The following is a 26,058-nucleotide window of genomic DNA, read 5'->3' on the forward strand; positions in this document are numbered from 1 at the left end:
TAACATGTAAATCGAAATAGTTTCACGTAATATGGGAATTAACATGTGTGTTAGTGCGCGTTGGTTTAAATTGCAAATCAGCTGCTCAAATATACTGCTTTGATCGCGGATTGCATGACTTTCCCGTACAATAGTTCTCACGATGTACAGCTCGCGCCTGCGAGTAGTGACAAAAATATATACGTACAAAGAAGAAAAAAACTTCTTTATGACGGGAATAACATTGTTTGAAAATTTCAAAGAATTAACGCCTGAATGCCCGTGATCGTGTACCATGCGCTTATATACTCGCCAAAACATGCATGTGACGCGCGACGCGCTAATAATATGCTTACTGACTAAGTATCGACCGTGCTCGTACGTTTACACGCAATTACGCGAATTTGCGCGCGATTTTTGCTAACGTCGCCGGCAAAGGAAACACACATATCCCGCGCGTCATTTGCAGGACTCATTCGCACGCGGCGGCGGATTAAGCGGAATCGCACAGGTGGAGTCGCGGAGAGATCAGACGGAAGATTAATCCTCTTTCGCGTGTATCATAACATGACACACGTCCGATATGTATTTGCGAGATGAATATTTTGACATTAAGTCATATAGTTATCTAATTATTTCAGAGGTATATCCGATTATCTGAATTTAAGAGAGGTTAATCTCTGATATAATGTTTCTCTCTCTCTTTCTCTCTATCTCTCTCTAAATCTTATTTCAGATTATACGTAGTCAAGTATTAAATTTTAGATTATTATATATATTCAAGATTATATATATTCAGATTATATATATTCAGATTATATATATATATATATATATATACATACATATATATATATATTCAAGTATTAAATTTTACCGAGACATTAATATACTCATATTACAATAATTTCGTTGCCGTTCAATGTAAAGCTTCAATTTTCTGAAATTTTCCATATTTATCTTTTTCTCGGAGCAATGCCTGCGTCAGACGGCAAAAACAAACATTGTTTTTATCTCTTTTAAAGATCACTCAACAAGTTTTTTCTAAGATAACAATTATAGTAATTTTTTTGCAAATTTACATCCCATTTTTTGCGTCACATCCGATCTAAATATCAGATTTATTCTTCGATCTTACGGGTGCGAGATACAACTGCACGGTATGACTAATAGATCTTATCCGTATGTAAAAAGCCGGCATAATTACTCCGATGTTACATTATATAATCTACTAACACTTGCGAACATTTGCAATCATCCTCGTTATTCCTCGAGAATTTTTGTGGAATTTTTTCTCGCATGAATTTATCGTTACGATCGGCAAAGTATGCGCCCGAATCTGAGAAACTCGTCTCGATATTTGTTGAAAAGTAGTAAGGCCGTCAGAATTTCTTTTAGATTTGAGATGTTTTTTTTTAAATTATTATTATTTTAAAAAAGCTGTGAATTTTATTTTCGTCCCATTCTCATTTTGCTTGTAACAACGCTGATTATGCAACTCGAAAAATCTAGCAAAGTCAATAAATGTCTGAACAAAAAATGTCAAAAATTCACTGAAAGATATAATATAATTTTTATTATGACAAAGCGAAAAGTGACGATATAATCTTATACGGGGGATTATAACGAGAAGCGCGATAAGCAAAAAATTACATTATCGGTTTGTGATAATAGGCGGTCGTCATATTAGCTGCATTCCTATTTCTTTGTTCAGTACGCTCTCTCGCTGTCGCGCATTTTTCTTATCGCCGTGCCAATCTCCTCGCGAGGATGCGCAAACAATCGTTGACATTGACTTTCTCAGGATTGTTGAGTTAAATATTTGATTTAAAAAGATTTTCGCGCGTTCGCGATTTGGGCAAACAAATTTTTTTTTTTTTACGTGAGAGTTTTAATTATCTCTGAAAGCAAAATCTCTTCTAATTTGAATTGAAAACAAACTATCCGAATTGTGTGAATTTGCGGGAGGACGGAAGTCACACATTCGAAATCACACGTTCGCAGATTTCGGCAATCAAAAGCGGAACGTTACGTTAATGAAATTGCGCTTGTTGCGGTTAATGAAGTTTGCCGCGGTTCTCCGCGTCAATCGTGACTCCAAGTTCAAGGTCGTTATGCTTCGCGGCATGTTCCGCACCTTTCTTGAGAGTGGATGGCATCGACGCCATTTCAACTCGCACGTCGTTATACCTGACAAGGAAGTAGCACCACGTCGTCACGTGCTATCGCGTCACGTGCTTATCTTCGTGGTGTAGTAAATCAAATTCATTTATGAAACTTATTCACATGTCGAAAACGCGTTTTCACTTTTTTACACGTTGAAATATTTTATTCTCATCGAACGTGTTAATTATTTTTTTTTTCCTCTCTTTCTTTTTATCTTTATCTTTTATCTCTCTTTGAACTTGACGAAACGTTTTTGTCGCTAATTTCACAAAATATGACGATAAAATGTTTGTCGCCTTCCTGTTTGGTAGACGAGTGAAATGAACACGAATGCCATTTTATCTTATCAAAGGAACGTTAAAAAGACGTTATAATGCTTACGTAAGATGAGCTTGTTTTTTTTTGCAAAGTAAATTATCTCAAAATACGAACAAAACCAAGTTAACGAGTTGAAATAAAAGTTGCGAGACACACATCTTGTCAAGCTGTTAAATAAAAAAAAGATCACCTTGTTTTTTGTTATATTTCCTTGTTTTTGTTCTCTTGAAAATATTAAGAAATACATATAATTTTATCGCAAAGAAAGATACTGAGAAAAACATTAAGCGAGCGAGAAGAATGAGTCGCCTCACATGTTTTACAAAACTTTTTTTGACGGTGAAAAAATGAAGAAACATATTTATTTATCTTTGAACTTTGGCTAATTATTAATATCCGTGACAGATTAATAATTCCGATTTTCGTGAATATTATATACCCCATCAGTCGACTATCTCCATGTGTGACGCGCGCGAGCAGGAAGGACTAATGAAATGTAATTGCAATAAACACGATAAAACCACTGACTCACTTTAGTTTCACGCTCGACATTGTTTGCGACCGACGATAATTACGCAAGGCGAACCTTCAACATTTTGATCATTAACAACGTACGGTGTCGCCGAATATACACTTACATACACATCGTTATGATGTCACGCGGCGATATCATCGGCGAATCGCGTCGAGAGCAACGAACCGTCATTAGTTTTCTTCGTTGCGATTTGTCATTCGATTTCAAAGTCCAACATTCCGGAGATTCGCAAGAGCGAGACTTCCGCTGTATTTCGCGCTAATTGAAATTTGGAATTTGCTTTCGGGATTCGCGAGTCACAAGTGCACTTTAAACATTACACGCAACCGATCGATGAATTGTATCTGAATATTGTCGTCAAATAGCCTGTTTAAAAAAAAAATTGTATAATTCCGGTGTCGTAACTAATATATGCAAAATAAATGAAACACAACGATGTCAAGACGGTAATCTCCTAAAAAAATTAATTAAATATGCATGTAATTATCAGCTGATGTGTATATTAAAAAAAAATCACACAAGGTTAAAATTCCCTTACGAAGAATTGAATTCTCTCGTGAATTCAAATTTACACATATGTGCGCAAATTGATTATCTTTTCGTGTTTTATTGCGCTTTGCATGACGTAATTACGCGATAAAATTATTTTTTAATGAAAAAAAACACGTGTATATAGAATAACACCTGACGACACCATAAGAACAAAAACCGTAATAATATAATAAAAAATCTATATATAGATTTGAGAAGATATTCGCGTTCGCGAAGGTGTATATTTTTAGAAGTGAACATTTTGCGTAATTGCGCCTGATCGTGGATCGGGCGAATTCCGTATTTTTCAAGTTGTGCATGCGTGCGTGCGTGCGTGCGTGCGTGCGCAGATGGCTACCGTTGAAATTAACGTGTTCCGGTGTACGAATACACGCCGTACGAGGCCGATTACGTCTCGATTATATTACGTGTCATCTCGAAGGAAAGCCATCCTGATGTTACGCGTGTGTTAGGTAATCGGTTGCCATCGCGGATTCCTTGCATCCATATTCATGGTCGCGACAGCTTATTTACCTCACCGGAGCAACGTCGTGGATCAATATTCTGTTAAAAAACAAACTAATCTATCACTAAGAAATATTATACTTACGAATGTATGTCGATTCTTATTTTTTATTTGTTTTTAATTTAATTTGATATTTATATCTTGTTATCAGTTGTTTTTTTTCTTTTTTTTTTATTAAACTTTGATTTCAAGCGATATTTGAGAACGAACTTTATCGAACACGCGCTCGAAGAATGCATTGCGAGTGCATCCGCGGGATATGCTTTACGGGCGGGCGGATTAATGCGCCCACACAAGGATCCAAACGTAATTATACGCCAGAAGGCCGTCTACGCGACGACGGAACGCGCGCGCAAGTCTGATAGTCGGTTCAGGAAAAACAGTGACGGTCGTTCGCGCGTGACGATAAATTCGAGTCACGTATCGGATACTATTCGGCATGCATCCGTATCCGAATGGAGTCATTAGCTGCCACTCAAGGCGCTTATTAATTTGTTTCCCGCGAATATGTAGTCATCTCGCGATTTTCAACATTGATAAACAATTCCCCCGTTCAATAGTCGGCACTTTCATCAAGTTCGAACGATTTGAGTATTCTTCTTTTTTTTTTCTCTGAAATTTTTTTTTAAACTAAATTTATTGTTAATTTTTATGAAAAATACATTTCTACGAAAAGCGAATATAATTATTGATTAATTTATTCGTTTTATTTGTGATCTTTGCACGCGTAATATGTTAAATTTTAATACTGCAAATTATCCTCGTCAACAACGGCAAAAATTTCAGGGAATCAGGAATTTAGTAAAATAAAAATTCGAATGTGACCAAGGACTTCACACCCCAGAGATTTCAGTATAAAACGCGACAAAACAATGTCGTAAAATTTTCGAGTTCTAAAATCAAGAATGTCTTTCCACGAAGAGACTTAGAAACGCGCAATATATTTTATTGTATTGTTTTTTATTATTATTTTTTTGATTCAAAAACAAATAAAAAACGCGCACAGAAGGAGGGGAAGAAATAAAAATTCAATAACGCGCGTTATGAATACGGTACTCGATGGAAAACCATGTTTCGAATTTTTACGCGACGATTAGAACGTGTGAGAGAGCTTGTACGCTTTTGATTCGAACTGATTCGCGGTGCAAATGGAACTAGTCCAAGTGGTGCGTATCGGTCGACACCGAGACTGGTTTGTCGTGAATGGAAACCGAGTCTCGTTTGCGCGCGCGGTGTCTCTCTCGCCGGGCACGCCGGGCAAAGAAAGAAAAGTGTGGACCTGGAGGACCTTCATCCGGCCAAAAAGTCTTCCGTGTCGGTTCAGAAACGGGTTTCTCATTGAGGATTAAGTGAAAAAGATCCTTCGACAATAGCGCGTATCGGCCACGCTGATCGGCATCCTTCATGGCTATACCAATTGGAGCGTTTCGTTAGTTTGACGACGTGTAGAGAGCAGAATCGTAAATTCAGTCTCGCGATCAAATCTTCACTGAATAATTAGAAAGGAAAGAGTCAACTTTCTCGACTTAGAATTAGAATCTCGGTTATTGAGTTTACGCATGCATATATTGTACAATCTAATAGAACGGCGTTAATCGCGCGGCAATTAAGCCGCACGATGCCGTGTCCCTTTGTTAAATGGTTTTCAGATCACGAACCACATCATGTACATACGTACATTTATATATATATATATAGTCGCCGTTTCACCTTGACGCTGTTAAAAGCGAGGCGAGACGAGATGGCGACGGTATATTAAATGCAGGTTGAAACGATTATCCCCTGTTGCGACGTCTTACATCGCCGTGTATCGCAATCCGATCGCATATTATTGTTCTCCCTGCGGTTTTTTTTTTTTTTTTTTTTTTTAATTGTAAATTATGCACGATGCGAAAACACAAAGAGCCTTCGAGGTCTTCGCGCGGAAACAAAGCGACTAATATCGGACTATTATCGACGGGATATTAATCCGAATTGAGCTAACGTGACGCACCGAAACGCATGACGGAAATACGAATTAATCTACTCGACGAACGATTGACAAATTAATGTTGTAGTTTTGTTTTCGTCGACTCGCGTGTTTGTCTCGAAGTTACGTTGTTAAAAAATTGAGATTTTTTTTTTAAGAATTTTGTGGCGGTCAATAAAAATTGAAATTTTATTATTTTGAGAAAAAGCTCGAGTCTAACTCGGGATCGACATTAATTCCGTTATTATTTTGGGTAACATAATGGCATGTTTTATAACTAAATTTTTTTTATATTCGAACTGTGTCTCCTGCAAATATCTACCAACAGCTGTTTAAATAAAGGCATTCGCGCAAAAAACGAAATACCGTCTCTCATTCGAGATTTCTGATAACGGCATTCTATTTTGTGACGCGTGTTAATCATATCTCATTGATATGATTAACACACAATGCAAAATGTAATTTTTCTTCGACAATATAAATGTCGATGTCGCATATGTATATATCAGCAATAAACGACGAGATCTTACTCTTATGGTTTATAAAGTTTCGTTTTTTTTTTTTTTTGACAGAAATTGTGTGTGTCAGATAAAAAACGGAGCTGTTGTACAGCACAGCTGGTACACATCACACTTTCGCTTTCATCAATAAGAATTTCCGAAGTTTCAACTCTGAAACTTAAATTTTCTTACTTATTATTTTGTATTTGAAGTAAGTTTAAAAAAAAAAAAAAAAAAAGAAACAATAGAAAGAGGCGAAGAAGGTCGGAAAAATTAAATATTGATTCTTTTATCTGTTTCTCAAGAGAGACAGAAAGAGAAGACTGTTTGTATTCGTAAAGCGCACGCGCGTGATTCACGTGTCGTGTATCCTAATACATTGTTGTGACAGTAATGAAATCGTAGTTGATTTAGAGACGTGTTCCGCTTTTCTCGCTTTTACTTATCGGAAGAAAATCTCATCGCAATGACAGGTATCGAAATTGAATTTTTTGCAACTTCGTCGCATTTGTTGTCGTAATTCTTTATTTATTCTAAATATATTTTATCGTGAAATATATAAATAAAACGTTTTCAACGTGTAACGTAAATTAGTGTAAATCAACATAAATTTAAATGTGTTTTATAACGCAGATTTGCATCTCTCGAAGATGACTCGTTGAATGCAAATGACTTATCTCTCGAATCTGTCAGTAAAATTTTTTTTTAGTGCCGGCGTATAAAGTTTTAGTGTAAAAAAAAAAACCGATAAAATATATAAAAAACCGGTTGACTGACGATTTTGTGCTAATTCTCTGCTAATCTCGAAAACCGGTTCATCGTTTTCAGCGAAATCTGTTCACGATCTCGTCGTGATCTGTCAGCGTGTGTCTACGACTGTTGAACCATATATTTTATACACACTTACGTTTGCCTCCCAAAAAACACAGTCACCGTTCTCGATTGCAATAAAAAACGTTATTAAGAGCAATATTTGTAATCATCATATTTTGTATTCGAGAAACGTCTTATTTCTCAAGAAAAATGACCACGAATGTGTGTTGTTCTACAAGTAATGTGTTCAGTGACGCCATAGGATTTTCCTATTTATCTTTTTTTTTGTGCCGCGATAAGAGGAATATAACGCAATTACTATATAATGTTAACATATCTACTAGATATGTTAGGTATCTTTATTGATAAAGATTTCAATAAACGATAAAATTTTATATACGCAGCATGTATACTATATATACAATTTGCGCGACAATGCTTCTTCGACCATAATAATAATAATAAACAACTCAAATTTTGTTTTCGTAGTCGCTTCGGTCACCGTTTCACGATGAAAATAGGAATTGTTAACTTACACGCGCTATGATTCTCACACACGCGCGTGTGTGTGTTCGAAAATTATTTCGCGATTGCACGCGTGTTATATAAGTGATTTGCCGAGAAATTTAAACGTTTTTCAAAGCGAGATATGTACATTCACATCAAACAGATAAATCATTTATGCGCCCGGGGGCTTTGGCGTTATCTTTGCCCGCGTCAAGATTTGCACATCTAAAATTAGCCTGATTGAACGTGTCTTCTGTCTTCACGCTTCAGAAATAATCACGGAGAAGTCGTGATCGCGCGAGAGCCCAACAAGAGAAACATTGCGCGTGCGTGTTTTGTAACTTGAAAAAAAAAAAAAAAAAAAATTTATATTCAATATAATATTTTTCCCCCGAGACGGGACATTTTTTGTGTAACGGGATCTCTTTGCCATCGATCTTGTGTGTCGCATCATCGGGCGATCGATGTGATTAAAGCGTCATTTTGAAATCCAAAACGGTGATTTATAATTACTGTTAAATGGAACATCGACGCCCGTGAGCTATATCGACGTTTACAGTTTTTGATCCTTGGTTGCGGTTCACCTCGGCCGTGATCCTATTTAGATATCTTTCTGCCGTCACGTGCCGTTAACGATCGTTTAATTTCGAAAAATAATAATGACTTAAACACATTTACTTTCACGTAACAATTTTCGTGTTACACAAAAATCTGATACAAATTTTTCTTCTTTGTGCGTTCTATATTGTTGTCTCGTAAACGTTAGTGTTTCTCTGTAACAATTGCTCGATTACAATCGAGATCGAAATGGAATTGTTCGAAATCTTGTGCGGCTGCTACGTGAAGTTGTTTGTTTTGCATCGTCTCTCACGTGTTCCCTATATCGTCGGCGTTGTCTGTCTGATTTTTAGTCTAACTCGAACGATATATCTTATCTCGGATTATAGAACTCGTTATCGCCGGTACTGATTGGTAGCGACATCGTATATACCCGTGACCGGTATTCACAATCCGATCTTATATGTTCAAGAGACCGTCTTAAGTTCATCTTAAGATACTGTACGGGCCCGTTTTATTGGCTACATATCATCAAGATAAGGACGATCTTATAAATACAAAGATCCGACAGTGAATATACCTACGTCATACATATCGCGTTTGATACACGTATGTTTTTGTTTTATTGTGTACGTAAACTGCGTGAGACCGCGCGCGTATAATTCTCAGAAAGATAACGAAAAGCCCGAAAAATATTTCTGTTAATTAATTCATCGGCAATTAAATATATATTGCGATGTCATTTGCAAACATACATTTGCGACAGATGTAATTGGTCGCTCTGCTTTAATTGACTTCATTCAATTAAAGCGAGAGATGCCTGTCAAAATAAATACATTTTGTGATCTTTCTCTTTTTTTTTTTCATATCTTGTCGAGTGTTGATTATAAGATGCTAATTAATTATAAGATTATAATTAATCTCAATATTCGGTGACTCTCGACGGAGACTCTCGCTTCGTCGTTGATATCAGAAAAGAAATTTACGCGCTGCGTGCTCTCTCGAACGCGCGATTCTCTCGAACAATTTCTCATTCGAAGAAATCAGACGGTCGCGAGACGCGACATTTGAGATCCGCGAGATCAAGAGATCGTCGAAGAGGTCGACAACGAGGCCTCTCCGAGGTCGCCATTATCACGAGAGTACAAATATAACACTTTACGTCGTCGCGCCCAAAGAGCGCGTTTTAAAGCAACTGAAAACACGCACGATGGTATTTCGCATTGCGAACAGTCGCTTGCGCATATCGTGTGAGCTTTAAAACGATAAGCTTTTCGACGATAACAGCTTTTGTGCGAGATAGCGCTCGCGTCAGGGAGACCTAAACGTGTAGAGCACGTGTGGAATTTTCAAGGTTTGCTAATGTTGGGGAATTCAAGAATTCAAACGCTTCGAAATGGAAAGGCGGAATATGTCGTTTGAAATATCTTTTACAATCTCGAGCCGTGAAAAAAAAAAAAAAAAAAGCAAAGATATTATTTTCCGCTTGATCGATTTACGTGTGTTGGTTGTTGCGACGATCAAGTAAAAGTCCGCTCTCGTGTGGCGAAGTGACGAGAACGAACGTGTTATCTATTTGTTTCTCGTGAAGTTTTATTTGCGTTGGAGTTCTCTTTTAATCTTCAAACACAAATGTATTACAATCAAGTCCTTCGCTTGCGAATTAAAAGGAAATAAGGTCAAGTCGAGTCTGTGAACTCATCAGTCATTGTCAATTGGAAACACATTGCGACAAATTACAATATGCCAATACGTATGGTACGCGAGAGACAATCTCGATAACGTATCGCAAACATTCTTATGTATTTTGTGTGACGGAGTTTAGATAAAACTTAATTGCAAATAAAGAGAGAAACCTTTGCTCGGTTGTTTCTGATCTATTGTCTCGCAAACAAACGTTCTATTCCGTTCGCTAGATAATCTTTTCTTATATTTATCAAAAAAATATAAAACACTTTTGTTGAAGGCAAAATTGTTTGATTAGCGGATAAACAAATAGAAACTTCGAGATCAAAAAATACGGGGATATTTCAATATCTGAAGGAGAAGTTGAGCAATAAAAAAAAAAATAATAATAATAATAATGAGAACGAGAGAGACACGCGAAAGAATCTCTTTCTCTGTTGAAATATCGATATATTGACGTCATCATAATCTACAACGCAACGATCGACCGATTCGTTCGCTACATAGAGAATGATCACTTATTATTCCGATCACTCATAATGAACGAGGCTGTCGACTTTACTTCCTTCTTCCGCTTGGCGTTCATCACGCTTCAATTACAAACATTTATAAGTATATATGTACCTGTTGTTCTCTATCGGAGAGACGGAACTAATATGCAACCGATATGCGGACTCTCTCGCGTCCGGTAGGAATAATTGATTGTTAGTCATATACGAGAGTAGGGATTATTTGATAAACGTGTGACAAATGTGACCGATTATTATCTCAAGTTGAAATTGCGGAATTTCCAGACAATATCAAATGTTTTCTGCGAACGGATTGTCATCCTCGCGATATTTGAAACATTTTTAAGTATCATCATTTCAAGTATGTCAAGGAATCTTGAATTATTTTTTTGTTTCATTATTATTATTATTATTATTATTATGCCTCTGTGAATATATTTAATTATTATAATTATATTTTTATTTTTATTAGTTTCGATTTTTACAAAATTTGCAAAATATTTTCCCTCTGTATAGATTTAGAAAATCTATTGTTATATTAATTTATTGTTAAATTCGCAGACGTTTGACGCAAGTCTCAAAATGTCTCTCTCTTAGAATATTTGAAATATTGTCACACATGTAATTAGGGTGTTAATTAACTGATGAGTAATTGAATGATCCCACAACTTAAGAGTTGAAAGATTAATTGAGGAGAAGATTGCAAAATAATCATCTATCGGAAGAATGCGTATGTAAAATTTATTGAAGGAAGTCCTTCGCGGGTGGCAGTAATGACGAGTTGTTTTTAAGTTCCTTATCGCAGATTACATTAATCATGTTAGATAGAATTTTCGTAAACAACCGCGCTTCTTGAATGCGTCTCGATCGAACAAATTTCGAGACGAACAAGTAATAAATTTCTTAGAGAAAATTTCTTACGTTACCGACTCGATTTTTTGATCGAAAAATTTCTATCATTTTTCTAATGTTTTGTTTTCTATGCTTGTTATTGTCGTTCGTTTTTTTTTACTTTCATAATTTTCAACGACGTCACTCGTTACTCGAATGATCGATCGCGATATTGAACCAGCTGACGTCTCTTTCGATTTATCTCCCAATATTTGAAAATTGAGAGTCAGTAAAATATTTATTTTACACATAATAACAGCTGTTGTTTTTCATCGTTTCGAGTTGTTCACAATGTGAAGATCTTAATGATTCAATTAAGACAAGAGAGAATATTCGCAATCACAGTTTGTGACAAACAAAAACCACATGATATAGATTTATTTCCTCATTCAATCAAACGTTTTAATATATCGCGAACGACCGGCAAGTGCTATATAAGACGGTCATTAACTCCTTATTAGATTTCCTATTTTCAGACCTTCTCACTTCTCACTCGTCACTCGGTCGTTCGGCTTGTCGAAGGTGAAAAGTCTATCTGTTCCCCCTCCTCCCTCCTACTATATTTGCGCATAACCTTTCTCTTTCTTTTTCTCTCTCTCTCTCTTTTTTTCTTTTTCTCTCTCTCTCTCTCTTTTTCTTTCTCTCTCTCTCTTTCTCTCTCTCTCTCTCCGTCGCTCTCTTTGGCAATCAGCTCGCCCCGTTACTCCGGGGCGCGTATCACGCGCGACAACGCTTGTGGGATCGGCTCGGCTCGGCTCGGCGCTCGCGACTTTGGATCATGTTAGTGCGCCACGAACGCTTTCTACTGGAGTGTGTCTTCTCGCGGTTGCGTGTTCTCTTCGTATATAAATGCGAGGAACGCGCGTGCATGTACATATATTCAACGCCATACAAGCTGTCGTATTTCTTCCGTAATATCTCTCGGAAGGCTCTCTTCTCGTTTTGCCGTCGCCATTTTGCCAAAGCACCTGAACGCGCGCGAACGTAATTACCACCGAGAGGAATGTGAACTGTCATCGATCTCGTTGTTGTTCCGCGTGTCACGCAAATCGGAGAGAGCCCGCAGCTAATGCAAACTGCTGCACCTGTACTTGCAAAATTCTTCGCGAACCTTCGTGGTTGTGTGTTAATTGTGTCGCAGTCGGCCGCAAAACATTCCGCCGACGGAAATTGGTCTCGGCTCTCCCGTTTTGTACGTTTATTCACGGTGTTTCTCTGAACACGCGCGGTGTTTCATCGCGATCAGATCGAAAAAAAAAAAAAAGTGCATCGAGGATGATTCGACGGAAATTAAACGAAAGTGCGACGTGATTCCGGAGTTGTCTTGACTGTGTTTTGTGACGCGAAAAAGCCATTTCCTCGCTAAAACCCTTCGATTACTTCCGTTTTCCGATTCCCCATTTGTTCGAGGGAAAAATTCCCCGACACGTTTTCGTTCAAATTCAATAATTGAGCGAATCCTCGCGCGATCCGATTCTTCGAATCTTGGATCTCTGTCAATTTCTTCAAGCTTTGTGTTCCGTCTTAAGAAGAAGATCTTCTTAAAATCTCTCCGCGTAATAGATTTCTCTTCAATCGCATCTTCGTCGAACGCGAGTGTGAACGAAAAAGCGCGCGGAATGTTGAAGATGATCGATTGATCGATTTGGTTCGAGGTTTCTCTCTACGAGACCGAGATCCTCCCGACGACGTTACGTCGAAGAGCTACTACCGCTCGGACAACATCGTGTTGATCGCGCCGTATCGATCGCCGATATATAGTTTTCACACAGTGGACCATGTTGGAATTCTCTGTGCAACATGCCGAAGTCGGTACGTATATATGTATATAATCGCGCGATTTTCAATTCCGACGTGTGTGTCGTCACACTACGCGCGATGCGACGCGTGCGTGGAATATATCACCCAAGAAAGTACTTTCTCGGACACTTTTGCACTTTTCGTAATCCGCGTTCGCATTTGCGTGTTTCTTTCTTTGTATACTTGTCCGCGCGCGTTACATGTAACCTTTACATAACCCTTTTTTTTTTTTTTAACGATATAAACTCTTGAGATAAAAAAATGTTTCTATATTTACATAATTTACATAATTTGTTTTCACTCGCGAAATGTCAAAAAGTATTTAATTTTTCAATGACAATCGGAGCGCGCGAAAAGACCGAATTTTCTAGAGAAAGTCTCGGGACACAGCGACAACGGCAATTGCAAATGATGCCTGTTCCGGCATCGGATTTTGAAAACGTCAGCTTATAATTAGCCTGATTGCGGTGCAGCGCGGAGAATTCTCTCTGTGAGCGCGACGCGTTGCTGATTTGCCGCGCGCGCGCGCGCGCGCGCCCTTTCGGAACTTGTGTGTCGGTGCTTGCACAATAACCGCCAATGAATGTACGTGCGTGCGCTGCCAATGGAGATTCTTCAATTGAATGATCGCGATGTTATCTCGTTAACTGTAATTGACTTCATTACTCCTCCGCCTTCGATATAAGTCTACAGGCTATATATTTTCTAGAATGTTCGTCTATATAAACCGCGCCGCGGTTTATGGAAGTCGAGAGAAATGCACCACACATCCACACACATTCGTTCTTGATCTTCTTCGCGACTTTCTTCGCGAAGAGAGAATCTCGCGCGGATATTCCGCGCCGCGACATTTATTTGCCGCGCGAGTTCTTCCACGACGTTTCGTATCCTTTGTGCGCGCGATGGAATCGTATATCACGTCGTTTGCAATACAGCACATTATTGTCTCGTATGTATACACACACACACGTATACAATATACGTGCATATATACATATATGGATATTGTTTGCACAGAGAGAGAGAGAGAGAGAAAATGAAGCTTCTCTGCTTTGCGGAGTAGAAAGCACTTCGAACACGTGTGTTTTATATGCAACGGGCAATTAAATCCGATGGACAAGAGTGGCTTTTTCTTCTTTTTCTTCGCAAAGATGGAATGTTAGATTCTAGATTCTAATTTTCCAGCTAGAAGCGCTTGTGTGTCGGTATTTCTCATTACGTATAGATGATTTACCAACTTGTAATAATTATACACCGTGAAAGAAAATATATACACACACACACACATATACACCACATGTGTATATATATATATATATATATATATACGCGCGTGTATGTACGTGTGAGTTTGGCGACCGTCTCTTGATTTATTTTATATTCTGAGGTTTNATATATATATATATATATATATATATATATATATATATATGTAAAAAGCACGATGTGTATGTTATTATGTATGACATATATTTTTTTACTATATTGTGTCGTGCGCGTGTATTGTTGTTATTGTACGCTGCATTTAAAATTCCTCGTATCTCTCTTACAAGTCTATTATTTTTTTCTCAGTAAAATCTATGATAGAATTATCTGTACTCGCTCTTATACGCGCGCAAGTACTTGTTGTTCAAGAGAAAGGATTGTCGGGACGAGAACATCATCTTCTCCTGCGCGATGATCGCGTATATAAGCGCGCGCGAATTTTGCGGATCTTACAATCGCGAGTTCGACAGTGTTCTTGAATCGAGACGCGCGGCGGTTCGGTTCAAGGATCGTTTCGATCGCGGCGATGAGATGTCCTCAATGAATCGAGGCGTGAGCCATGCGTTTTCTCAAGGCGAGCCTCTCCTTATTGCCCGCTCAATCCGTAATTCACGTCCAAGCGGACCAAAAACGCGCGTGCGCTTTGATTTTCTTTATTTTGCCAATCGCCTTTGCAATAAAAGGCGAAATCTTTCGGCCACGATCCTCTGACGTCACAATTGACGCATACGTACGTTCATATTGAAGAAAACACCTTACTCAGGTGCAAGCTGTTTGCAATGCTCGCGGTATCGCGGTATCGGAATATTGCGTTTCTTCTTCCTTCCTCAGATTCGGCACATTTCGCAGATTTTAATGCGTCACGCGCGGAAATGACAAATGTGTAAAGAATCGGGAACGTGCTGTGGCAGTAAAGATCACCTCTCGCTCGAAATAAATAGAATTCTAACGCGAGATACGTGCTTTTCGCTCATTGCCGCACGTACGTCAAGATCGAAAGATGCCGCAACCCAACTATTTAGTTATGTAAATTTTGTAATCTCGAAGCAAAAACAACATGTCATCGAACGCGAATTTATTTTGCAAAAAGTAATGAACAAATAAAAAAAATATATTTAAAAAAACGATATTTTTCGAGAAACGTCACGTACCACGCGACATTCTTTTAAACGTTTTTTTTTTTTTTTTGTATTTAATTCTCTCGCGTTTAAGATCCAGGAAGGTTAATCGGAGCGTATGTGCCGGATTTCTATGGGAATCCGGAGCAACGTGTCGATTACGTGACGGTGATGTGAAGTGTCTCTTTCCTGCATTGTAATTGGCATTCTGTCGAACGTAAAAAAAGTGCATCTTAATGTTTCATGTATAAAAAAATACATAATTGTATGAAAAATACGATCGAAGTATTACATCGTAATTTTAAAGACATGCATATCTCTTAAAAATACACATATACATATATATAGAGAATATTCAAAGATATCCAAGCTGGAATGATTTCGGAAAAGAAAAATTACAGAAGAAAAAGTTTTGAAACTTTTGAAATTAAAAATTTCAATTATTTCAAACTTAAAAATTTTTGGTACTGAAGGTCATACTTTAGACGTACTCAAATGTATTTTTTCATCCGCTAAAAAAGAAGCAGCAGAAAAAATACACGCTTCCTTGATAAAAATACCGATGAAAATTACCAACCTTGAAAAATCAAAAAACAATCATCCGACAGAAAAAATTTTTCTTCCATGGTATTCCTCTTTCGAAATTATTTAAATTGTGCCATGGACGGTTTTCGTGTCATTAAAAACAAAGGAGATATTTAAGTGGCTGCTTCAGCTTGGATATTCTATACATATAATGTGTATATATACACGTCTACATATACACACATGTACGCACACAAAAAAATATGTATATATAGCATATCTCATTACGAATTTCTATGGATATCCTTGAATAATGCTTGCTCTACGTAGACTATTATTGAATCCACGCTAAAAGTATTGAGAAGTAATAGTCACGCTACTCACAAATTTAATTATGGTGATTGTGGATTGTGGTTCCCCCTTTACCGACCCACACCCTTGAACTGTGTTTAGTCGCCCGACATTCAACGGCCATTGATGCCTCGAGCATAATTACCGTTCTGGAAATTGGCACGAGCGGTCCACGATTTATTCAAACGAGTCTTGTGCTTTAGTAATTTCGAAAGAATGGTGCAAGCCCCAGACATGTTATTCGGCAGATCGATTACATTTGGAAAATACGTGCAGGGCCGCATAAACTAGAAAAAAAAAAAATAGAAACGATTCTGTTGTCTGTATTAGTTTTCTCTCCAAAAATATTCAAAACTAACTTATGTTTTTATAAAGTCTTTGTAGAATATTATAAAACTATAAAATTTATTTATTTTTTTTTCGTCTTCTCTTTTTTTTCAAGTAAAATACGTACATATAAGAAATAATAAATTTTTTCAAGTACTCGACCCTGCGAAAAAAATTCCCGTAATTCAGACGTGCGTACTTGAGTACGCTACGTTGTTTGCGTTTTTGAATGGAACTAACAACAAGCGCGCGACGCCGCGGGCGAAGCGCGAGAGATGCTAGAGGCGCAATGGTGAGAGGCGATCTCGGGATTATAGAAAGTCTTCAAAACGATTTTTAACGGCGTCGCGTCGCACCGAGATAAAGTGGAGCGAATTAATACCGCTTCGGTAAGACGGAGATAAATGATGTTTTAACGATATTTTTATCGGAAAAATACACCGATACGAAAATCCGTCTGATAAAAATCCAGATTAATAGACGTGGTTTTGATTATTCAAATATAAAGAGAACGTCAAACGCTCAGGTCCAACTGTCAAAATAGCCGAATATTCGAATTTTGCTTACACATTTCATTATTCATTCTCGGGATAATGAAATGTTTAAACTTCCACACAAATGTAAATATTGAAATATTCGCACGTGTGTACACAGTCGATGTATTTCAAATATAAATCTAAATATCTAATCCTGTAAATCTCGGACATTAATGTTTGAACGATTCTTGAAAATAAAAAAATCTTATTAATTAAGTTTAGTGGAAGAATTTCTAAAAAATGAAACAATATATTACAAACTAATGTTGTTTCCTTAATATAGAATGTTGAATAAAACCTAATAAATTTTCAGAGTTTTTGTAACTTTTTAGCCAATAAAAACAATTGGGTCAAACATAAATGTTCAGGATTTACACAAGATACGTTCCTAAAAAAAAACATTTACAGGATTAAAGTTAAATATTTAAATTCCGAGTATATACAGATATGCAATAATATATCGGTATAATGTGTGTGAGTTTTGCATATATTTTTCTACGTATTTATAAAAATGGCAATCTCTCGTGTTGATCTGTTGTCATTTGTAAAGACAAATATTTTTGCTAGTACTCACACATTTGTGTTCGCTTGTCAAGTATCATTTTTCTCTCTTTCTCTCTCTCTCTCTCTCTATGCAGTCGCGTGTAACGCACGCAAGAGGTGCGCGCAGTTCGAAAAGAGAACAGATCAAAAGAGATTGACGGGAATGAAAAATAAAAAAAAAAAAAAACGCAGAGAAAGAAGTGCCGAGTAGACAGCAGGAAGTCGATGGGGACAATCACGTTACAGCCTTTCATTTACATACGTCATAATGTAATTGGACTGTACTTGCCGCACACGGGAAACGTGCATTCGTAAAATATTGCAACTGACAGTTGTTCCTGACCTTGTCGAAGAAAGACAGCGCAGGGAAAATTCTCATGTTTCGCGAATATATTAAGCATACGATCTCTCTCTTTGATTTTAAATAATAAATATATTTTTATAAGTAATAAAAATATATATTATTATATTATTGTATTATACATTATTTTAAGTAATAAAAATATTATTATTATTAAATAATATATTTATTATTTACGCGTGTCAAAATAAATCTGTTCCTAGAATTTAGTTCGTAAAAAGGCGCGCAAAACATCATTTGCAACTTCAAACGGGGAAAGTCATTAAAATGCAGACAAATCGACTTCCACCATAATAATATCGATATTTTATATGCAACGACGTGATAATTTCGCCGTTTGAAACGCCGTCACGCGCGCGCGCGGGCCGTATCCGCATCGCATTTAAAACCCCCCGGATTCGTTAATTAACGCGATTTGCTGACGCATCTGGTCACGCTTACGACTACGTTGTCACGTGCACGTGCGCCCACAAGTATAATATGTCAGGTGTGCAATCGCGCGACCTTCCGGTAATTATTAGGAAGTTCGTTTCGACTGAGCGCGTTTGACAATGGTGCCTCTCTTAATGACCACCGTTTTCCAACGAGCACCTTCGAAAATGTGGGATAATACGCGTACACATGCGTACCGTGCGCGCGCGCTCGGATGCACCGTATGTCTTATTCGCGTTATATCATAGAGTGAGAGTTTGACGGTTTAACAACAGTGACTTTCTTCAGAACGGTAGTTGGTTAGGTTTTAACGCGCTTTCCACCACGGGCAGTCGAGTCGAGATCAATCACACACGCATCGATATATATAGAAGAGATCGTCGCGTATTACCGCGGAACTTTTGACTATCCGTTAAAATTCTCTCCGCAATATTTTTTCTTTTTTTTCTTTTTAATCTATGTTATATCACAGTATGTATTTCCTTATTACCGCTGTCAAGTTTTTTTGAATGTCTAAAAACAAAAAACAATCCTTGAAAGTCCGCGAATCCCCATGGATCGATCGTCGATCTCACAATTGTTTCATCAATCTTTCTTCCAACCGCACAAACACCGAAAGAAATCTTTAAGAGAGATATTGCCTACTCCTCTGTAGCGTAGGCCGTCGCGGAACAGGTTGCCGACTTAATGGGTCATTGAGCAAACGCGTGTGTTCTCCAATCACCGCGCGGAATTGCGAGCGAGCAAGCGAGCGAACGAGCGAGCGAGAGCGCGAGTCGCGTCTATCGACGAGTAAATAACAATCGAGATTAAATAACGAAAAAATGCTCGGCTTGTAATTGAGTAAATAATTGCTCTCTACTAATCCGCGGTGTATATATTGTATCGTTTGAGTGACGAGTGTTTATTGTTTTCTTTTTTTTTTTTTTTTCTTTTCAATTATTTCTTTGGTTTCTATTCCCGGCGAGGACAGTCGTCCACGTAAAAAAGCGATAATATTGTCGGAAACATTTTACATTTTTGATAGAAAAACAAGAACAAAAAAAAGTATCTCGACGTGATAACACGAAAAGAGTTGAAGCTATTTGTAACAACATTAATTAACGACAAAGTGAGAATGTCGATGTATCTCATTTTTTGATAGTTTTTTTTTATCGCGCTAACATTGTCGCGTAAACAATCAAATAAACGCAAGCTAGCTCACTTTTGCTTTCCTCATTGCGAGAAGAGATCAGAGATCGCATAAATAATTCCGTCAATCAAAGGGTTAATTGTTGCAGGGTCGGACTGTACGTTAATGCTTGTATATAGTTTAATGTCCGTCCGTCAACGCGTGGAAGGTCGCGATCTCTCGCCTCGAGGGCACATAACTTTACGACGCGACCCGCATTAATAACGCGCGCCCTTCCTCTCTGCCGGCACTCTCTCCCTTTGTTTCTTTCTCGCTTCCTAATGTTAAGAACGACGGTCACGTACATACTGACGATCTCACTTTGTTTCTTTCCGTATCTGTTGCAGCACTTTCCACAGCCACCGAGGATGTGGGAGATGGACCCCAAGGGCACGAAAACGACACCGGTGAGTGAGCGATATGTTTGATCTCTTTGAGAGAGAAAACGAGAAATCCGCTTTCCTTGGATTATAAATCTTCTCTCTTTTCTTTACGAATTTGGAATCGATTCTTCGGGAGAGTTTTATGAATCGTTAACGTCTCTTCTTTAAGACGAGGAATTTTTTTTTCAAGTTTTTAAAAGCGACTTTTATCGCGCGCTGGATGTCATAGCGCTTGAAAACGACCGTGTCTCGCGCTAATTGCCACTAAATCTAGTCGAGGATACATTACGAATTATCGTTTCTCCTTTCGTATCGGAGTTATTTGCTTGTCATTCAAGCGATAATAGATAGTACAACGTCGTACAACTTTAATGCACTTGCATATTCAATTTTTTTTTTTTCTTTTTTTTTTATATTCGACGATTTTAATTCACACGTGCTATACAAACGTGCTATACTGCGCGATCGAAAGCGCATGAGTTTTGCGAGAAGTCATTCGCACCGCTCAATAAGTTATTTTCCATTCGCGCGCGAGATTTTTTTTTTATCTCTTTTTGCGATCTCGCGCGTCGACATGTAACCGAGCGAAAGCAAAAAGATAAGAAACACACTCGCGGAGGAGCGCAAAAACGGGGAATTTGTCTTCAGAAGATTATTTTATTTTCACCGTCCATGTTCATCGGGATTCGGTCCAGGGTCGACTGGTCCAGTTTCCGAGTGAGCGGCGGAGAGGATTGATGCTAGAGAATATATTTAACGCGCGCAAATTCGTCGATTGATGCGATTCGAGCGGTCGAAATCGCGATCGTCGTATATCGACACGCAATATATAAATCGCGATTTAAAAAGAGATGACTCTTCTCATCGTCGCTTTAAAACTTATATTCAATTTGGTGCCGGAGACGTGTGTATATTGTTTGTCATTTCCGCAACACGAGATTCCGCACACAGATACGTTCTCAGAAGTTTTATATGATTAAGTTGCCGATGGTGAGTGATTAATTAGGCGTTCAAACAAGACGATAATTCTTTTCCGAGAATGCGCAAACACGAGATGACCGTCCAATCTCACGTACATAAAGGCCGGTTATAAGTACGATTCGCGCGTATTTGCTGCGACAGGCCGCCTGTCATATACGTATACTGACGGCCGACGCGCACGTGCGTCTTCTACATATCATACACATATTATACATACGCGGTGCGCAGGTGCTGCGTCATCGGCCCGCAACAAAATGAATCATAACGAATTTACATCAAATTTTTTTTTTTACATCTCTTGCAGTGTAAAAAATTTTGATGTGAGCAATTCGATGATTGTATGAATGACTTAACACATCAAGTAGCTCTCGTGGTGGCTCAAAGTTTAAAATCGAAGAGAAAACTGCAAATGTGTGTGAAGGTGCAAAGTCTACAGTAATATATTACTCATAAAATTTTATTATTATTAAATAAAAAACTATACGTATATATCCGGTCGATTTTATATTACAAACTTTGAAAGAAATTTAAAAATCTGTTTAAACAAAATTTAATATTAAAGTTAGTATACAATGTGAAGGTTTTTTTTTACACGATCCATGACATACATTTAGAGTGCGTTCTCTTTGGACGCTTATGCGCTTTAAGCGTCAGTCCGTCTTTATTGCTCTTATTTAAATGTAAAACAAAGATAGACTGATTATCAAAGCGCGTGAGCGTTTAAAGCGCATGCACCTTTAGATACTATATATCATACAAAGTATCAACGCAAAACAAGTGAGACTCTTCGGGTTCTCTGGCGGATTGTTTAGCAAGTATCGATTTTGATTGCGTTGTAGGTAAGGTAGGAAACATCATACTCTTTAGTTGATAATGTCACTCTCGCTACGTGTAAATTACCGACGTGCGGAAAAGTGCTGCCTGTTTACAGCTGACGGTCATACCGCATTCGTTCTTCAGTCGATAACAATCGAGAGTGACATTATCGTCTTTTTTTATCGGTAATCTATATTATTTGAACTAACACTCGGATCGCTCACATCAATCAGATATTATCATCAGTGTCTTTACGTTATATCTTTTGTGTCGTTCTCAAATTTTATATTTACTTATTTACATAACGTCAAAGAGCCCGCACATTACACATTATACAGTTCGAAATTTTATACATGTGAGATACATAAAATAAAAATTATAATATGTGCGCGCGCGTTTGCCATGTCTGGTTTAAATTTTAAAAATATATGTACAGGGTATCTCCGTATATTTTCAGGAAACACATAGTCATAGGCTATGAATATCTTATTGGGAGATATGTACATAAGTTTTTTTATAGTAAAAATAAATAAAGAGGAAAAAATGAATTTTACCAATATATATATATCAACCCTTTGCCTGCAGATTTAAAAAATGACCTACAAGTAAGACAAAGTCACTCGGTGAGAACTATGCGACTTTAGAATTGAATATATCCACTTTAGAATTGAAAAATCAATATTTTTTCAAGTTTGTTTTTTTAATCGAAAGCTTGAAAGATTCTACGTCGATAAAAAAAAACAAATTGAAAAAATCTTTAGTAGTTTCGAAGATATAAGCGTTTAAAAAACAAAACTAATTTTTACTAGAGCGCCGATGCGCAATTTATGAGTGGGTCTGGGAGACCCACAGGTCTGCATGCAAAGAATTAATAAAATATATATTAATAAAATAATACGATTTACACAACTGAATAATGCGCTAAATCAGATATCAAAAATTTATTTTAAATGCGCTTAAGAATAACGCAATATGTCGCAATAAGATTCTAATCTCGCGAGCTATCTGAGATTAAGAAGAATTAACTTAATCTGACGTGTTAAAGATACGCAATAATAAAATTTAAAAAGAAAGAAAACATTTAAAATTCTACATTATTTTTAATAGAGACACATAATGACATATGATATATATGACGTACATGACTATTGCGCGTTGTTCCACGCGAGTTCAATCAATTGCGCGAGTTTTTCGCAAATATTTCTGAAAGTCACCGTGGAAACGTCGAGACGCTTGTAATACCTTGTATCACGATAACATACAACGTCCTTTTGTACGATACAAGCAGGACTAACAGCGTTTATCATATCGGTCATCCATCCTATTAACGCGAACCGCCTCCCGCGGATCAATTGTCGCTTAACCCTCGGTCTCCGATCTCGGCGATACGATGCGAGGCGAGACGAGGACGAAACGCGACAATAAAACGCCAGCTGCGTTTTCTATCCGACTCGAGTCGGGTCGTCGGGTACGCCACGTGACACGGTTGTACGCTTGCTTTGGCAGTTTTGAGAAAGGAAAAGACGGCCACTCCTCCGCATATAATCTCGACGTCGTCACTTCCTACGTCGCGAACTTTCATGCTATTTGTTGCATCTTGGCACTCGCGTCTTTGCCATTACGTGAAATTATTAGATTTCCCGCGGCGCAATCCGCAGCCGCGTCTCCGCGCGCGCTATTAACGTTTTTCCCCTCCAAGGACGAGTCTCGATCGAGAGAAGCCAGAATGACCAATTTCGGTGTTTGCTTGGGAAATACGCATTTAAATACCTCCTCTTGCACAAGTGTAAAAAAATACATCTTTCATTTTAATTATCCATATTAATACATAATTCTTTTTCTTCTACGTGAACAACCGTTGATGGTTTTTTTTTCTTCGATATTTGCCAAAGTCGCGCGTAATCGACGATTCGACACGTCGAATCCGAAGAATTATTATTGTGTATCGATTAGTCAGTTATTAACGCGAGATGTGTCGCATCGCTTGTCACCCATTTGCGTCATCGCGCAATCACGTGCAGGTTAATGCAAATTCGCTTGCTCGTTAATTTGAAAGAAAAGAAACCAACCGTCAATTACGTCGATCAGCGATCGTAAGGAAAAATATTTACGGTTGAGAAAACATTTGCAGTACTAACAGTTAATTATCTAGTTATTATCGTCCAATTAACGAGAGCCGCCGCCGCCGCGCGCGCGCGCTGCAGTTACACATGTGCCGAGTGTAATATCAAGGAGAGTCAAGTCAGTTTTGAAAACAGTTGTACCCCCGATAATTCTCACTCTCTCTTTCTCTTTCTCTCTCTCTCTCTCTCGCTAAAAGAGAAAATAAAACTTTTACACAAGTTATTTAATTAAAATATATATCGGTATTAAATTACCAATTCAAATTAATAAAATTTAATGTTTTGAGCTTCGAAAGTTAATTAGGTTAATTGGACGTTAAAATACTAACCGCATTCTTACTTATTTGCCGTTGCAATTTTGATATTCGAACGGTTATACAGGTGAGATAAGCGCGCTCTTGAGGTGGGATTATTCATTATTAGCGACATTAGATACGCAAAACAATCGTCATCTAATACCATAAGCCCTCGCGAATTTGACGATTAGGTGTTGCAACCGAAACTATCGCGACTTCACGTACTAAGGAAAGGGGACAGGAGAAGCAGAGACAAGGAGAGATGTGCACGCGTGCGCCACGTGCGCGCTAACGAAGCTCAGGTTTCACGTTCGACAGTCGTGACTCTTTTTTGCGCGACTGCGTTCACTGCGAAAGGATGTGACGCGTGTAATTGGCTCTAATTGGTTTACCAATTGCCGCGGCCAATTGGCCGATGGAAAGCCGGTCTATTAGATTCGAACGAGCATTGAAACTGTTTGTGCGCAAACAGCGGATTGTGCGAATGAAAGTGATGCGGAGGCATTTTCTGTGGGGATAACTAAATACACGCGGTTGTTGTTCGGTATTGCGAAAGGTGTTTGTTTGTTTTATTTTTAATCGAAGGGCCAAATAATCTCAAAAAAATAAAAGCGCAAGCAATGTGTCTTTTAAATAAAAATTTACGCGAAATAAATTCATTCGCGCGTTAAAATATGTTTAATGACTTCGTCCGAGTCGCATTTCGGCTTAAGATAAGAAAAATAAAACACAGTTCGGAGATTAAAAAAATCGAAATATCTAATTTCGTCGAACAAATATAAATCCGAGACGGAAAGACCCATAACGGTTGACCTCAGAGCGCTTAGCAACAAGTCTCGTGCATGGGCAATGTCCTCCGGAGAGATATGATCCTTATTCTTCCGCAAGTCGAGGCGCTTCCACGCGCGTACGTAGTAGTACGTACAGCCCGAAGCGATCAGGTGATCGCTACTGAAAGTACATCGCGAAGAATCAAGAGGAACTTCGAGGAGGGAAAGAACTTGAGTAAGGAAAAAAAAAAACACAACTTGGGAATTTTAATTCGATCCTACAAACTCGACAAAAATCGCGCGTTGGGAATCTCCTTGGCGATTCGCCGCGACCAATATAATTACTTACGAGTCAGCATACGTGCCTCCGCGATACGCGTGCGAGAGACGACGTAACGAGACCACGAATTTAGACGTGCCGAGCGTGTAACTCAAGACGCGTGCTATGTAAATCGCGCCGTTTGCGCAGCGTTAACGCATCGCGTGCACTGCTTATCTAAGACAAACGACGACTTTTTCTAACTTACTACTTGAATTAACTCTTCTACGGGGTTTTATTTAAAGTCTTCGATGTGTAATCGAGAAATACAAGTGACTCTCTCGGATCGTCTCGTAACGACACCCGGACGTAAGAAAGTATTGTATTACACGAGGAAATTGAAATCTGTTGAAATCTTCTTTACCCTACTCGTCTGAAATCGGCGACAATTCTACGTAATAACCAAGCGGCATGCTCGTTTGATTTCGAATAGCTTTTTTTTTTTTTTTTTT

At 38.1% G+C, this 26,058-nt stretch overlaps 1 protein-coding gene across 8 annotated transcripts in view; it reads left to right on the forward strand.

Annotated features, from left to right (window-relative positions):
- The window catches only part of LOC109855016, a 45,508-nt gene that overhangs the window by 1,976 nt on the left and 17,474 nt on the right, over positions 1 to 26,058 (forward strand). For 4 of the 8 annotated variants that reach the window (XM_020428762.1, XM_020428765.1, XM_020428764.1 and 1 more), the window contains exon 3: positions 20,266 to 20,325. In XM_020428762.1, the coding sequence (XP_020284351.1) occupies positions 20,266 to 20,325 (60 nt within the window). Of the gene's footprint in view, positions 1 to 6,954; positions 6,998 to 12,246; positions 13,301 to 20,265; positions 20,326 to 26,058 lie in introns of those variants that run through there. The other 4 variants (XM_020428769.1, XM_020428770.1, XM_020428766.1 and 1 more) reach the window with 4 other exon arrangements.

The sequence above is a fragment of the Pseudomyrmex gracilis genome, unplaced genomic scaffold (genome assembly GCF_002006095.1).
Source record: "Pseudomyrmex gracilis isolate BER0280 unplaced genomic scaffold, ASM200609v1 scaffold_78, whole genome shotgun sequence".
Taxonomy (NCBI): Eukaryota; Metazoa; Arthropoda; class Insecta; order Hymenoptera; family Formicidae; genus Pseudomyrmex; species Pseudomyrmex gracilis.